Raw genomic sequence first — 15790 nt, 5'->3', positions numbered from 1 at the left:
CCTTTTATGGCCCTGTCCAGCTCTCTTAGAGTAACTGCCTGTCTCCTGGAATCTCCTTCATGCACTTGAGACTGTGCTGGGAGACACAGCAAACCTTCTGGCAATGGCACGTATTGATGTGCCATCCTGGAGAAGTTGGATTACCTGTGCAACCTCTGTAGGGTCCAGGTATTGCCTCATTCTACCAGTAGTGACACTGACCAAAGCAAAATGCAAAACTAGTGAAAAATTCCTGTTTTGGGGATCATCTCATTGTTGCTCCTCTAGTCCACCTATTGTTAATTTCATTAACACCGAAGCAGCTGAAACTGATTAACAACCCCCTCTGCTACTTAATGTGTCTGTATATAATATACAGTATATATATTCACACACACACAGATCAACCATAACATTAAAACCAGTGGCAGGTGAATACCATTGGTTATCTTGTTACAATGGCATCTGTCAAGGGGTGGGATATATTAGGCAGCAAGTGGACAGTCAGTCATTGATGGTAATGTATTCAAAGCAGGAAAAGTGAGCAAGCGTAAGGATCTGAGCAACTTTGACCAGGTCTAAATTGTGATGGCTAGATGACTGAATCAGAGCATCTCCAAAACAATAGGCTGTGTAGGGTGTCCCTGGTATGCAATGGTTAGTACCTATCAAAAGTGGTCCAAGAAAGGACAACCATTGAACCAGCAACAAGGTTACTGATGCACAAGGCTCACTAATGTGCATGAGGAGCAAAAGTTAGCCAATCGGGTCCAATCCCAAAGAAGAGCTACTGTACCACAAACTGTTGAAAAAAATAATGCTGACCATGACAGAAAGGTGTCAGAACACCCACTCAGGCTGAATACATGCAGACCTGTCAGAGTACCTGAACTGACCCCTATACATTACTGAAACCACCTACAATAGTGATGTAAGCTTTAAAACTGGACCATACAATGGTGGAAAATTGAGGCCTGGTCTGATGGTCTTTCAGATCATGTGGACAACTGGGTGCATGTACATTGTTCACCTGTGGAAGAGACGGCAGAATGATGCACTATGGGAGGAAGGCAAGCCATCGGAAGCAGTGTGATGCTGTAGGCAATGTTCTGCTGAGAATCCTCAGGTCCTGGTATACATGTACATGTTACTTGGACACATATAACCTACCTAAAGAGTGTTGCAGACCACTTACACCCCTTTATAATATATATAAGGTACATACACACACGCACACACACACATACCCCTACACAAACACATATACGGTATATACATTTCCTGCTTTACCTTTCCCAAGCAGGAATTACAAATGATTCTTAAATATTTTTACTGCAAGATGTGCATGCACAAGAAAAAAATAAAACAAAACCAGTCAAAATGTACTGTATGGCCTGCATAACACTGAAACTAAAATATGCAGTTTGCACAAGCTGCTCACAGACTGGCCATTTAGGAGCAAAAATTATATACAAAATTTTGGTAAATGAGGCCTTCTCTCTTTATGTAACAGGCCGTAGTTTCAGTCTTGCACAAACGGACACATTTACTTCCATGTCTCTAACCAGTAATAACTGTAACAATGACTACACTGTCTGAATAACATATAACACAAATAGTGAAAGTTCTGTAGAAATTCCTCTTTCTTAACATTTCAACCATTTGTCAAGCTGTATTTCCTGGAGCAGTAAAAGTGAAACTGTCTACAAGAGATTCAAAAAATCCTGCAAAGATGTATATTTGTTTTACAATGCTATCTCAAAACAAGTGGATTTTTAATTTTATACACTGTTAACTGTCACTTTATAATTAACTGTATTTTTCTGATAAATATGCTTGACAGGTAAGTCTAGTAGAAATATACTCTTAACTACATCCATCCATTCATTTCTACTCAATCCAATTCAGGGTTGCGACTAAGAAAGCTTTACATTTTTAAAATGAACTTTTTATGCAACATAAATTATAGTCTACAGGAAATCACACAAAGTCTCAGTTAAAACTGAACACCGAATAAGAACCAGTCCTGGACAGGATGCCAGGTACCTTTCATAGATGTATCTGCACCAGCATCCACTGGGCCAGACTTTGAGTAAAAATTAACTTGTCGTTCATCTATGGAGGAAAACAATATTCGCTAAAGAAAGTCAAAGAAAAACAAGGAGAACATGCAAACTTCACACAGAGGCTGGGCATCAACATGAAGTCTAAACGTCTGTGCAAATGTGCTATATGTCACACTGAACATGCAGTTAAGCTCTATAACTTATAATTTGCTCATCTCTTTCCCTGCAGGTGTAGGTTTTGTTTTTTCCCTTCTAAAGTATTTGTGATGAGCCAAACAATTCTTGTGAAATTGAATTTGCAGCAAAATTTGGTGTAATGCTTCCAAAAAAAAAAACCAAATAATAAATTGCACTTCACTGTGCAATTCACTCAAGGTAAAGCGTGTAGTTCCTGTACAAAAGCGTTTACTTAGTTTAATTTCACATGTGATCGCCTGTTCTACAGTATTTAAATAAAGATCTCTAGTGATAAAAAAAAATGACATGGCTCATTTCCTGTTGCATGTAGACGTTTTGTTGCACCACCAGACATGTTCGAGTAGTGTGATCCCCACTTTGTCAATTATGATGGCAATCTTGGTGATCACAATCCTAAAGATGCATTGGAGACCAAAAAGAAAGTCCATGGCACTCAGCAGGAGTCAAGGGTTTCATGAGCAGCTACCCATGTAGTGAGATTTTCCTGTGCAGAAAAGTAATTGCACAATAGGGCATTTTGGTGTATCTGGTGTATCTTTGTGTGGAAAAATAAACACTGGACCTCTGGAAGGCACACATAGAATAGAGTACATGACAGATTTTATATACTGCACAGACTTTAAGCAAATTTTTATTTGAATAAGTGGGAGCAAAAAAACAAATTGGCATATTGAATTCTAGAACATTGTACCATTTTACTAATGATCTACAATACTACACCTAGTTTTGAAAAACATAAGTGCAAACAATAGTGTATGTTTTCAGAATTGGAGCACAAATATGTTTGTTATTTTTCTCCTCAATAAATGGAAACAGATCAGCCTAAAATTAAAGCCACTGTCTACTTCAATTAAAATCAGTTTCTGGAGTGTTTTGGCAGCCACTGATTTCTTTTGCTGCTTTTAATTCAGGTCTAATCATTCTACTAAAGTTAAGTCTTTGCTTAAGTCATACTTCCTAATTCTTTATTTGTAAACTAGGTATATTATACTATGTTGCTAATGTAAAATGTGCTTCTTGATCGTTATTTTACAACAGACCGCTGTATTTTGCATCAGCTCCTTTATTGCATGTTTTAATTCTGAAGGTCTTCACAGAGAACCCAGTTTTGTCTTTGTGTAATTTGTTTTATTTTCCCCTGTCTGTGTGCTCTATTTATTTTCAGAAATCCCAAAGCCATTTCTATTAAGATTATTAGTAATGCCAAACTGGCTATGGTGTGAATGAGGATTGGTATGTGCATCAGTGTGCCCTGTGATAAACTGGCACTGCGCCCATCGTAGGTTGGGTAATGGATGAACTTCTTCTATATGCATAGTAGGTCATAATGTGAGACTATGTCTTAAGACCCACTACATTACACTTTCTTTCTGTATTATTAAACTGAAATTAACACCCTGATTTACAGTGTGACATAATGCATAATAAAGAATGCACATTTCTACTCAAAACAGCATATATTGATGCATCCACAGCAATTTACCAATCGTAAAGATAGAAATTCATCCATCCATCCATCCATCCTCTTCCGCTTATCCAAGGTCGGGTCGCAGGGACAGCAGCTTGAGCAGAGATGCCCAGACTTCCCTCTCCCTGGCCACTTCTTCTAGCTCTTCCGGGGGAATCCCAAGGTGTTCCCAGGCCAACCGGGAGACATAGTCCCTCCAGCGTGTCCTGGGTCTTCCCCGGGGCCTCATCCCGGTTAGACGTGCCTGGAACACCTCACCAGGGAGGCATCCAGGAGGCATCCTGATCAGATGCCCAAGCCACCTCATCTGACTCCTCTCGATGCGGAGGAGCAGCGGCTCTACTCTGAGCACCTCCTGGATGACTGAGCTTCTCACCCTATCTTTAAGGGAGAGCCCAGACACCCTGTGGAGGAAACTCTTTTCAGCCGCTTGTATTCGCGATCTCGTTCTTTCGGTCACTACCCATAGCTCATGACCATAGGTGAGGGTAGGAGCGTAGATCGACTGGTAAATTGATTGTTTAAAGTTACAGTATTCACAATGTACAGGTTTATTTATTTTTTTTCCATTTGTCTAATTTTTTAACCTTTTTTAACTTTACATGGGTGCTGGGATTTGAAGCTTAACTCAGCTGCAGTAGATGCAACACAGATGGCAATCTTGCCAGGGTACCAGTCCAACAAAAGGGCACAGTTATACACATGCCCCACTTCAATTTTTTGAAAATAGCCTTAACTGAAATACAGAATAACTTTAAAAAATCCATCAGTGTATGTGGGGAGAACATGCAAACTATAGACAGACAAGGTACAAATGTGCCCACTTTAGTTGATGGTGAAATCAGATAATTGATGTTAATTCAAATGCCTTTTTTTGCAAGAACATTCTTTTTTTTGAAGGCCCTGATAACTGTTATTCTCTCCAACTTGTCCTTACCAGTAGTTTCAAAAGTGCTGCCTCAGTAAGAAACGAACCATCCTATGAGACAGATGATAAGTCAAGTGGTAAGCATGAAGTAGTTCTCTAAGAGTTTCACATTAGCTGCTTTTCTGGCTACACTTATCTTGCTATTTTGCACCTCGTAGGCAGAGCCTGCTTATCTCTTTCTATTGACAAAAGATCCCTAGTACTACCAGTAATAAAATATTTTTTCACACATTTCTTCCACCGGTGAATTGCAATGAATGAAATCTACTCCCAGTTTCCCTTTTGTTGCTATGGCTGCAGTTCTTGGCTCTGTCTTTGGTCTCCCTCTGAATTAATCTCTTGGCTGCAACCTAGCTCCTTATGTATTATGAGTTAATTAAAAAATGCATTTTGTTTTCTTAAGTCGGTGTGCCATTTGGCACCCACACTAACAGGTTTTCAATTCAACAAGCACTGAAAAAAATCAGTAACCAGTTTAAAGAAAATACTTACTGAAGCTGAAGGTGTTATTTGCTGGTCGATGGGGGCGGATGGAGTGCGAATATGTTGGGGTTGGATCTCCTCTGGGACCTGGGTGACTGTCTCCTCTGAGACTGGCATAAAGAGGGGAGTCAGACTGACACATTGTCCAATTTCTGCATTCTCAAATGACACTGGTTGGGCAAAGTCCATAGGGCTAGAATTAAACAAAGTTAAATGTTGAACCTCAGCACTGAAGTCTGCAAAATATATTGAACTAATTGGCTTCAGATTGTATGCTTACAACAGATAATGAAAATCCTTTAAAGACATTTGTCCTGCCTGAGATGAGGAAATGTACACTTCAAGTATATGGACTACAAAACGTAAAGATTTGCGCTACAGTTTATTGATTGTAATTTCAAAGGTCTAATTTTTTGAAATTCTGTAAATAAAAACATTTGGCTACAAATACCGCATAATATGCATTATTGAAAGCTTCTGGAGTGGGTTCAGATTTTTCAATGTATTCACCTGATAGATTCAACAGACCTCTACAAAGTAACTGCATTTCTATTAAGAAAAATACAAGCGCATAAAGTGAACGGAATCAGCAGCTTATAGGAAATAAACTAAATACATATTTTATATAAGCCTTTGTAGAAAAAGAAATGAATGGGTGCATCAGACAAAAATAAAGAGTTTAAAATAGAAGAATCAGACTTGTGTCATACACTAGGCATACTGCTGAAGACTAACCAAACTGTCAGGCTGGGTGGGTTTCTCAATTGTTCAGATAAGAGAAAAGTTGATGGTGTGACTTCAGTCCTCAATAAAGGGAAACAAAACGCATCCAGTTAACTATTAAGTCCTGTGTCAGATTATGTAAACTATAATCTATATATAAGTCAATGTATGTGTGTATGTATGTATGTTCCAGCATCACTTCCAAACGAATGGAGCGATATTCATGAAACTTGGTATACATGTTTCTCATTGGTCGACTAAAAATACTGCAGGATGAAATCAACCCTATCCCACCCCCTTCTGGGTAGGGTGGAGGGTGATCTTGAGGTCTTGTATGCATGTTATCATCCAGTTGACACTCGGAACGACCACCAGAGGGCGAACTGGAGGTGACTGTCAGCATTCTTTATGTTTGAGCAGCACCGCGCCCCTGTGGCTTTTGAAATTAAATAGAGTTGGCTGGTTACGAGCGTCAACTGGATGGTAACATACATACAAAACTGCAAGACAAGCACATTAGCGAGTCTTCATTGTTTGTTAATTTATTTTTATTTTTAAAGTTGTGTCAGCTAGTCAGAAATACATTTGAAGACTACATGAATGAAAAGAGCAACAACAACATTATTTATGTAGCACATTTTCATACAGATGTGCAAATCAAACTGCTTCTAAAACAGGTATTAGACAGCAGAATGAGAAATGATTCAATGATTATACTGTAAAAAATAATTATAAGCAATATGGCTTTAATAGAGGAAGATACTGCAAAACCAATCTTAGACTCTTCCTAAGAGCACAAGAGTAGAGGACAAAAATAATGCAACATAATTTACTTAGACTTAGAGAATTAAGAAGTTTACATGTTTTTAAAGAATTTACATTGGCATGTTTTCACACCTAAAGTTAGCTCAGAATTTAGAAGCATCAGATTTTTAAAGAAGATCTCAGAGGAACATAAAGAGTTCACATAAGAGACAAATATGTCCATATAAGATGAGGACATCAGTGGAGTACTTGGACTATGACCCTTTGCAATTTATACTAATGACATTGATTGTGTTAGTTGGTGTAATACTGAAATTTGCCTATGACACTAAAATTGGAAGAATGACAACCACTGAGTAGATCCCAAAGATGAGTCAAACAGATATAGACAAAACTATGCAGACATTTGGGAAATGCATTTCAAAGTAGACACCCAGACAAACAAACATCAATAAAAAAAAATGTAATGGGTGACACTAAACAATGGGAAGCAACCTCTAAAATGGACCTGGAGTTTACTTTGATGCAGAAGTCTGTCCAGAAAATGTGCAGGTAAATAAAATGTTAAAAACTCTTAAATAATGCTAAAGAAAATGTATGCTCAACTTAGATGCACTAGTGAGGCTACATCTGGAGTACTTTGTGAAGTTGAAATCAATGAATTACAAAAGAGACATACTGTAGAGGCACTTGAAGATGTGCAGAGAAAAATAATCACATACATCCCAGGTCTAATGAACGTGTCCTACTCTGACAGACTTGAGGGCAATTAAAAACAAATGCAGACTCCTAACAGACTGTTATCTGGCTCGAAATATATCCTAGGCCATAGATGTTTAAGAAAGCAGTGCTAATAAATGTATAACTTTGCCAATGGTAATTTAGAATTTATGAGCTAAATATTTTTGACCATATATTTCCAGAAAACTTACACAGTGTTGACTATCAAGTTCCATATACATCCTTCAAAAGGAGAAATATTTCGAAGTACTCCAGGTTGGATATAAGGGGGAACACCTCCAAGGAATAGCTTATTCATGATTATGGGCTGATCACTGGGCATTCTGTGCTGCATTTTTGGTTTCTCATCATCTACTTGCACTGTAAATAGCCTACAAATACAAATTTTAAAGAATTTAGTTCAGTTATACATAAATATACACTTAGTGTTTCTAAAGAAGTCTACTAAAATTATTTTGTAAAATACAGTACTATGAAATCCATTAAGACACTTGGTTTGGCACCCTAATGCTCTTAATTAAACTGGGACTAAGCATAGCATAATTAACATACTAGTCTAGAACCACATTATAAAGGAAAAAAAAAAAAAGACATAGTCGTTGATTTAAAAAATGTCAGTGTGATTACTCAGACATTTATAGATTCAGGTAAATAAAAAAACTGTGCACATCGAGTTTTAAGAACAGAAGCCTGGAACAAAGTTTTAAGTTAAGTTGATAAATATGCCTTTCATGAGAAGATTTCACCTCTCTTTTGAGTCACTGAAATACAAGTTCTGTTCTCAACTGTATCCACAGAAAAACTCTACAATACAGTGTGATATGGTTATCTCTGTGTGATACAGCAATTACTGAAGAAATTGCTTCTGATAAATTGCTAGCTGGCACTTCTTACCCTTTTTTTCTTTCTATTTTGATAGAGTGATCCCTGCCATCATGAAGAGCTCCCTCCTCCGGTTTCCTCATTACTCTACGAGGATCTCGGGAACCAGTGTAAACAAGAACTTCCAGACGGCCTTTGTTCAGCAAGACTGCACAGTAAGGCTGGTAATTATAATAATATGACAACAAGTACAAATTTATATACTGTATATATCCCAAAAATGTCTAATATCAAAGAGACAAATACATGTGAAACACAGAATTTGCTGTAGCAAATATTCATGTAAAGTAAACAGTTATAATTGTGCTGACTGTTATAAGCATTTATGAGGGAGAATTGAAAAATTACACAGAAAGCAAACTAAACAAAAAATACAAGGTATACATTGAATGAAAAGGTACAAAAACTTCTCACTTCTTCACTTTTAACATTTTGTTAATTCTGTTATATCCCTACTTTTTTTAAATATGTGTACACACTATCTGAAGTTGACATTACTTTTCATTTTCTGTGCTGGCTGTCTACCTGCATTAATCAGTTTAGTGCCTCACAGCACATGGATTTGGATTGAAAATCAGAGTTATCGATGGAAAGTGGTACTTTTCAAAATGAGACACGTTTATAATATGGAATACTTCCAAGCACTATTGTCAAGAGAGAAATAATCAAACATGCATGGTTTAGTCAAAGAGCTATTTGCAATGCAAATATGTGCAGAGGTAAATAAGGTAAAATAATCAGAGGGCCAAATATTTGCTTTATTTTTGAATCTACAAAAGTTTTAATAAATGCATATAATAACACTGTTTGAGCAAGTAATACAAACAATTGTCCTAAATGAATATAAAATGACCTGAATGAATATTAATATACATTTACATGGCCAAATACATATTAAAATGTATTGCCTCCAGAGCAATGTTTGACTTTTCTAACTGTAACTGAACTGGTTACCTGACCAGCTTGCCTGCGTTTCCTCCTTGGTTGTACTGGAACACCCCCACTGCCAAATAAAATGATTCCAGTGTCGTTATTTGTTGCAAAGGATAGAGTTATCTCACTGCCCACATCAAAGGAGAATGGCTTCACTTCCAAATACCCAGACTTAGAAAAGCTGACAGTGTTTATGTTCTGGTAAAGAGAATACAAAGAAATAATAATTTTTTGCTTGAATGCTTGAGCAATCACAAAATGACATAACAGAACATTCCGAAACCCATTTAATCCAATTTAGGATCGCACAAAACCAGAACCTATTTCAGCAACATTGGGTTTGTGGGCAAATGCCCATTCTCAGGCCTACTCATCATATACTCACACTCACCTAGATCCAACATTAATTCAATGATTAATCTACTTTGCACATATTTTGGATGTGGGAAGAAATCTGGAGTACCTGGTAAAAGCCTTCATAAACCTGTGTGGAATGTGTAGACGTGAACCCAAGAAAATGGATCTATGAGGCAGGAGTAGTGCTATAGTCAAGACCACTACTTCTGAGTCCAAGACAAGTTTAAGACCACAGCTAGTCAAGAGCAAGTCAGAATTGAGTCCAAGCAGGGTTAAAGCCAAGATAGGACCAAGTTCAAGTAATAGCAAGTGAATCAAAACCAAAACTAATACAAAAAAAAATGGACTCCTCAGTCACTCAATGCAAGTGAGTTAGATGAGGGCACTCGTGTGCAAAGAGATCATACAACAGTACACTCCTCCAAATGCTTTAGGTACAGTAAATTAACTATATAAGAACTAAACAAATAATTTCTCTGTAAATGAATGGAAGAGGAAAGCAATTATGTACAATTTAAGAGTGAATTGACTGAACTAGTATTATCTGCAGATTATTATTGTAAAAAAAAAGATAAAAAAAAATGCATTATCGAATAGCTCTCAAACAGTGTTTCAACTAATTAACACAAGAAAGGTGCAGCTCCCCCAACTGTTATAAACATAGCATGGGTTTAGCTGATGCACTGTATGAGATTAGAAGACTGCAGCTTCTGGGACCGTACTGTGGTGTGCAGTTTCAACTGGGCCTGAAGAGGTGGACTGTACCCCAAATAACAATGGCAGGGCAGGATTGCACTTTGCACTGTGCTCAAAGACTTACTTAATGGTACAACAGACTCGACTGAGGTTACGGTTTATTTATTAGCGCACAAAGAGTTGCTTTTGTTTCCGCATATCCAGTTTGGAATTTTAATCTTTAAGATAATTATCAACATTTGTATTCCTGATATGCAGTAAAGCAGTTCATTTTCAAGTTCTTAGTTATTTCTATAATTGTAATTAATTACTGGGCTTTAACTAATATTAATAGCTAGAAGGAAAACATTTATTCAGTTGTTTTTCACACGTTAATATTGTTATTTATTTTATGATAGTATTGGTCATTTTGTATTGATAGTTATTTTTTTTTTTGGTAATTATTTGGATCTACTGTATTGGACATACTATGAAAATGTTATGTTTTAGAAAATTAAACAACACCCTGTCACAGACCCTCCATTATTAAAACACCTCAATTCATGCCCTTTGTACATTACTTGTCTCGGAGTCTGGTATGTATGAAAGCTATAGGGCCATCACAACCCTGTGTAAGCTACATTTTTAATTACATGACATTGTAAAGTACTGTTAAAAAGCATGTATTTAATGTAGTCTACTAACGCATGTAATTCTATTCCTTTATCACTGTTATTTTTGAATATGACTCACTGTTGCAAAAATATTTCACAAACTAAAACAAAGCACCTAACTCTTGGAAGAAGAAACTACAAAATGTGAAATGCTCCCACTTTCATGTTAGTTAACTTTACTGCCAGATACACCTGAATGTTGTGTCATTCGTATGTTGTCTAACGTGTACGTATTTAATTTGGCTTAAATGGTATTTCATAATGAGAACCACCAGGGAGAAGTGAAGTACAATGAGATGTCCATTCCATCAGCCTAGGATAGTTTATAGTCACAGATTAAAGCAACATATAGATTTTAAGTGTAGAAGCAAAGCAAAACACTTAGATTAAGTGACTTGAGCCATGAATTGAATTTAGGTCACTGGGTTTGTGAAATAACAGCAATAACTAACATGCCAGTGTATTTCTTTTCTTTAAATCATTCCAGTTTTAACAAACACAAGAATCAACTTATACAAGTGACTTGCATGAGGCAACTTATCATTAAGTCAAGATGATAATATTTCAGTACAAATAGCTCATAGGCATAAATTAAAGAGAAAAAGTCAAAAACAACATCTGTTCTATAATGTGACCATGTTTTCATTAGTTTTAGGTTATATGTTGATATAATATAAGTAATATTGTTCATGTCGATTGGTCAAAAGGTAAAACAGTTAAAATGCAGTTCAAGGAGTGTGGCCTAAAACACCAGCAGCTATGCTAACATCAATTCTGAGGTCAAGCCGTAACACAACAGGAGTTAGACCTGGCAAATACTATATGATTTGAACCATTAAATGAAGATCAGAAGAGTACTTTAAGGCTTGTTCAAGAATGCTAAAACAGTCCACATGAAGCACTGCACTAAAAGTTTTAAGAGCCTTACCACTACAAAGTCATCAGCAGTGTGCTTCTGAATGCCTTGAACATATATACTGTACTTGACATCGATCATGGACAAATCTATTTCTCACTATAACTATTGTGCTTTTTTTGAGAGCAGGGGGAAAAAACGCTTTAATCAATGGGAAAAGAACATCAAAACGACTCTTGTGTTTGCCGTAGGCCTGCCTTATCTCCCATGTATGAACTTACACAGCATGAAAGAACAAGAAAGCCCAGTAGGTTGTTTTCTGCTTTATAGGTTTTTGTACTGTAGTGAGGATCAGAAGCATAGAAATATCACAGTTTATTTAAAGAAGTCTTCCACATCTTGAAGGAATGCATGCTAGGTTAATTGGCAACTCTAAGTTGATACTGTGTGATTGTGAGTGGGGTGCCCAATTCCTGGCGCACAATTGCTGTTGCTAGGATTGGCTCCATTACAATATATGATAGCAAGGCTGGCAGCTTTAGTACACAGAAAACTAGCCTAATTGTGTTCTTATTTAATATTACTATTCCATATAATAGTTCAGATTCTATCACTGTAACAAACTGGTAGAAAAAATTCTTGGAGACGGTTTATACAAGCTCCATAACCTTGTATTTTGAAAAATAAATAAAAAATTGGTTTAATAGACTTGTGGAACATGCTAGCTTCATCTCATATTGCAAAAGTAAACTGTTAACTCAGTGCACATTGTGCATGTGTCAGTTTGAATGTCATCATACAGTAAGATCAAATCTCATGACAGCTCTGGAAATGCCATTTGCCATATTATAACAGTGGAACTGTGGATTTGTTCCAGTCCTTCTGCTATGGAGATTTCAGGTCAAGGCTTATTATTATCATCCTACAATGGAGAATTCATATTTTCTGGTAAGTTACAAGTAAACAACAAATATATCAGATAATACAGTAATCCACAGGGAAACTCACTATGATACATATGGACATTTTATGAATTCATTAATCCATTAGTTCTTCTAAAGTTACACTTGACCATAAAATCAAAAGGAAAAAATTGTCTCCTATATCTTACTGTTTGTATTCACATTACTGGATTACATCACCTGTCAGTTTGCTAAAATGGAATTTATACTAGAGAAATATCATATGCACTCACACGGCAACATACAGTATGTAACATCAGAAGAGGACACAACTTCTCTATGGAATTCTCCAAAAAAGGAAGAGAAAGGTTAAAAAAAAAAATCATAATTTGATTAAAAATCATAATTCAAAATCATTTAAGTACAAAACACTGGCTCAGTGCTGAGTGTAAAGTTCAGATTGGTACGTTCAGTTATGCCATGCTTTAAACTAGCAATGTGATCACCTAGTCAGGGGTAACATTTACAGTAAGACAGTAACCAGATCAATGGCCAAGAGAAGCACCCAAGTATGCTTTTCAGTTTGTTTTTTCTTTTGTGGAGGAATTTTCTTTTTAATTGGTACAAGTATTTGAAAGGAGTTTTTTACCATTGTCACACACATGTGCATGGGAGGCAGCTAAAGGGCTCAAATGAAGGTAATTCCACCCCAGACCAGGGGTTGGCAGAGTGTGCTAATGCTTTCTCTCTTTCCACTGCAGACCAATTACGGGAAATTCCACATGGCCCCAGTGACATCACTTCTGGTCACGGGACCAAAGACACCACTTCCAGTCCCGACAACGTCACTTCCTTCAGCCTTCCTTTAACACCGCCATCTTTGCCTCAGCCAAGTCAGTTCTGTTTTGGACTCCAATCTGTACACAATTGTGCAATCAATTTATCATTTTGCATTCGGGTTCAAGTATACAGGAGGCTGCCCCAAACCTTTTTTGTGGCTCTTTGACTATTCTTTGACACAATATATAATATTTTCAGGACTTTTAAAATTGTAATTAAACAAAGATGTGCACACTCACATTTACAATGATAAAATGCATTTTTATTCCAGGGCTGAGGGCACAATCAAATCTGAGTTTATCCACACGACATAAATAACACTGTCATTTTTGCTCAGTGTGGGAACTATTAGCTACCACTTCTCAGTCTGAGGAATTCTGCTGACATTCGGCCATTGATCTTTGGCATTTCCTTAAATCAGTCTACCGTGAAAATAGGGTCTACTAACACATGGCAACCCATCTACTACACACAAAAAATTAATTTTACGTATGGCCAGTTACTCATCTATGGGGGACTGTTCCCCCATCAATATACAAGGACTCAAGGATGAGATGTGTAATTCTAAAAAAAAAAAAGCACCTCACGTACAGAGTTGAGTAAAACTGTTGTGTTAATCACGTGTGGTGTCATGATTACTTTGAAAAAACTCAGAACAATATCAGCATTACAGGAGAGACTTCCAAAATAGTTTCCAGTCATCTTTTCTGTTCAAAACCACAGCAATTGGGGATGAAAATGCATGTGTCCCGGCATATACATGCTAAACCAGAAGAAACTCCACTGTGAACTCCCCCAATCACTTCACTCCGAATATTGTGTATGCAAACAGGCCACCGACCCAAGAACACAGTGGCTGCAGTTTAGAGCTATGAGCCACAGAATTCCAAAGGCAAGCAAAGCACATTCTCAAAGTGGTAACTGCACATGTCTGTGGCGGATATGAGTGCAAGAAAAAGTTACCCAGAATTACACCACAAAGTGGCTGCTTTAATTCAAGAAGCTATTAATTCATCATCCTCTGAAGAGTCTGCATCTCACGTGTCTACTGTAAATGTGGCACTTCATTGTCAAAGATTTAATGTACGTTCTCATGATTCATGACAACTTGTTAGAGCTGACTTTCTAAACTTTGAGGGTGAAAATGACAGCTCTAATTTCAAGGTATATATGTAGTGTTATTGAAATAAAAAAATTAAGACATTCATTTTAACAAATAAAAAATTATGAAAACATAATTAAATAAATGCTTGGAGAAAATAGAAACAAAATTCATTTGTTTTGCGACACATTTACTTACTTATGCTCACACCTCATTTTGTTACTATTTATTTATTGTCACATGTTACAGTATGGGCGGCACGGTGGCGCAGTGGGTAGCGCTGCTGCCTCGCAGTTGGGAGACCTGGGGACCTGGGTTCGCTTCCCGGGTCCTCCCTGCGTGGAGTTTGCATGTTCTCCCCGTGTCTGCGTGGGTTTCCTCCGGGCACTCCGGTTTCCTCCCACAGTCCAAAGACATGCTGGTTAGGTGGATTGGCGATTATAAATTGGCCCTAGTGTGTGCTTGGTGTGTGGGTGTGTTTGTGTGTGTCCTGCGGTGGGTTGGCACCCTGCCCAGGATTGGTTCCTGCCTTGTGCCCTGTGTTGGCTGGGATTGGCTCCAGCAGACCCCCGTGACCCTGTGTTCGGATTCAGCAGGTTGGAAAATGGATGGATGGCTGTTACAGTATAGTTATTTATAAGCATATTTATTTTATTTTTATTTTTTTCTGAAATATTCCTCTATAGTCATCCAATGTCCAATTGCAGACAAGACAGTTCATGAAAAAGTAGCCCTGACATGGTAGAAAGACCCAACCTGGCATACTCATGTTAAGATAGTTGGAAGGCTCCATATATATCGTGCTTTGTTTTGTTAGTTTCTGCCATCACGCGAGGGATTCATGGAGCATATTCTATTGCAATTACTCCTGCAAAATGCATCAGGCATTGGTGAAAAAGTGGCTTACTAATGTCTTTTTGGGCAATGCGCTGAAACCAAGAAATGTTTTCATCCGTACCCAACATGTTGCCACAGATAATTATCACAACAGATGACACTGTTATCAACAGATGACACAAATGTCAGTATGTGCCTCATGAGTTGTGGCAACCCATTATTTAGATAGACAACAATAAAAGAAAAAAGTAATATGCACAAAAACACCTGTACTCATACACACTATTGCTCTTAGCTTATTATTGACAATGCAGTCCAGGGTCACTGCTTCCAGTCTAGGTTTTTTGTGTACTTAATGCTATGAATTTTATGACTTTACAA

At 37.3% G+C, this 15790-nt stretch overlaps 1 protein-coding gene across 1 annotated transcript in view; it reads right to left on the bottom strand.

Moving 5' to 3' along the window:
* The window catches only part of lama2 (laminin, alpha 2), an 820770-nt gene that overhangs the window by 30366 nt on the left and 774614 nt on the right, over positions 1-15790 (bottom strand). Inside the window, 4 exon segments of the mRNA XM_051924216.1 lie at positions 5132-5315; positions 7543-7722; positions 8246-8394; positions 9188-9364. Of these exon segments, the coding sequence (XP_051780176.1) occupies positions 5132-5315; positions 7543-7722; positions 8246-8394; positions 9188-9364 (690 nt within the window).

This window comes from Erpetoichthys calabaricus, chromosome 3 (assembly GCF_900747795.2).
Source record: "Erpetoichthys calabaricus chromosome 3, fErpCal1.3, whole genome shotgun sequence".
NCBI classification, from domain to species: domain Eukaryota; kingdom Metazoa; phylum Chordata; class Cladistia; order Polypteriformes; family Polypteridae; genus Erpetoichthys; species Erpetoichthys calabaricus.
This window is presented reverse-complemented; position numbering and strand designations above follow the sequence as displayed.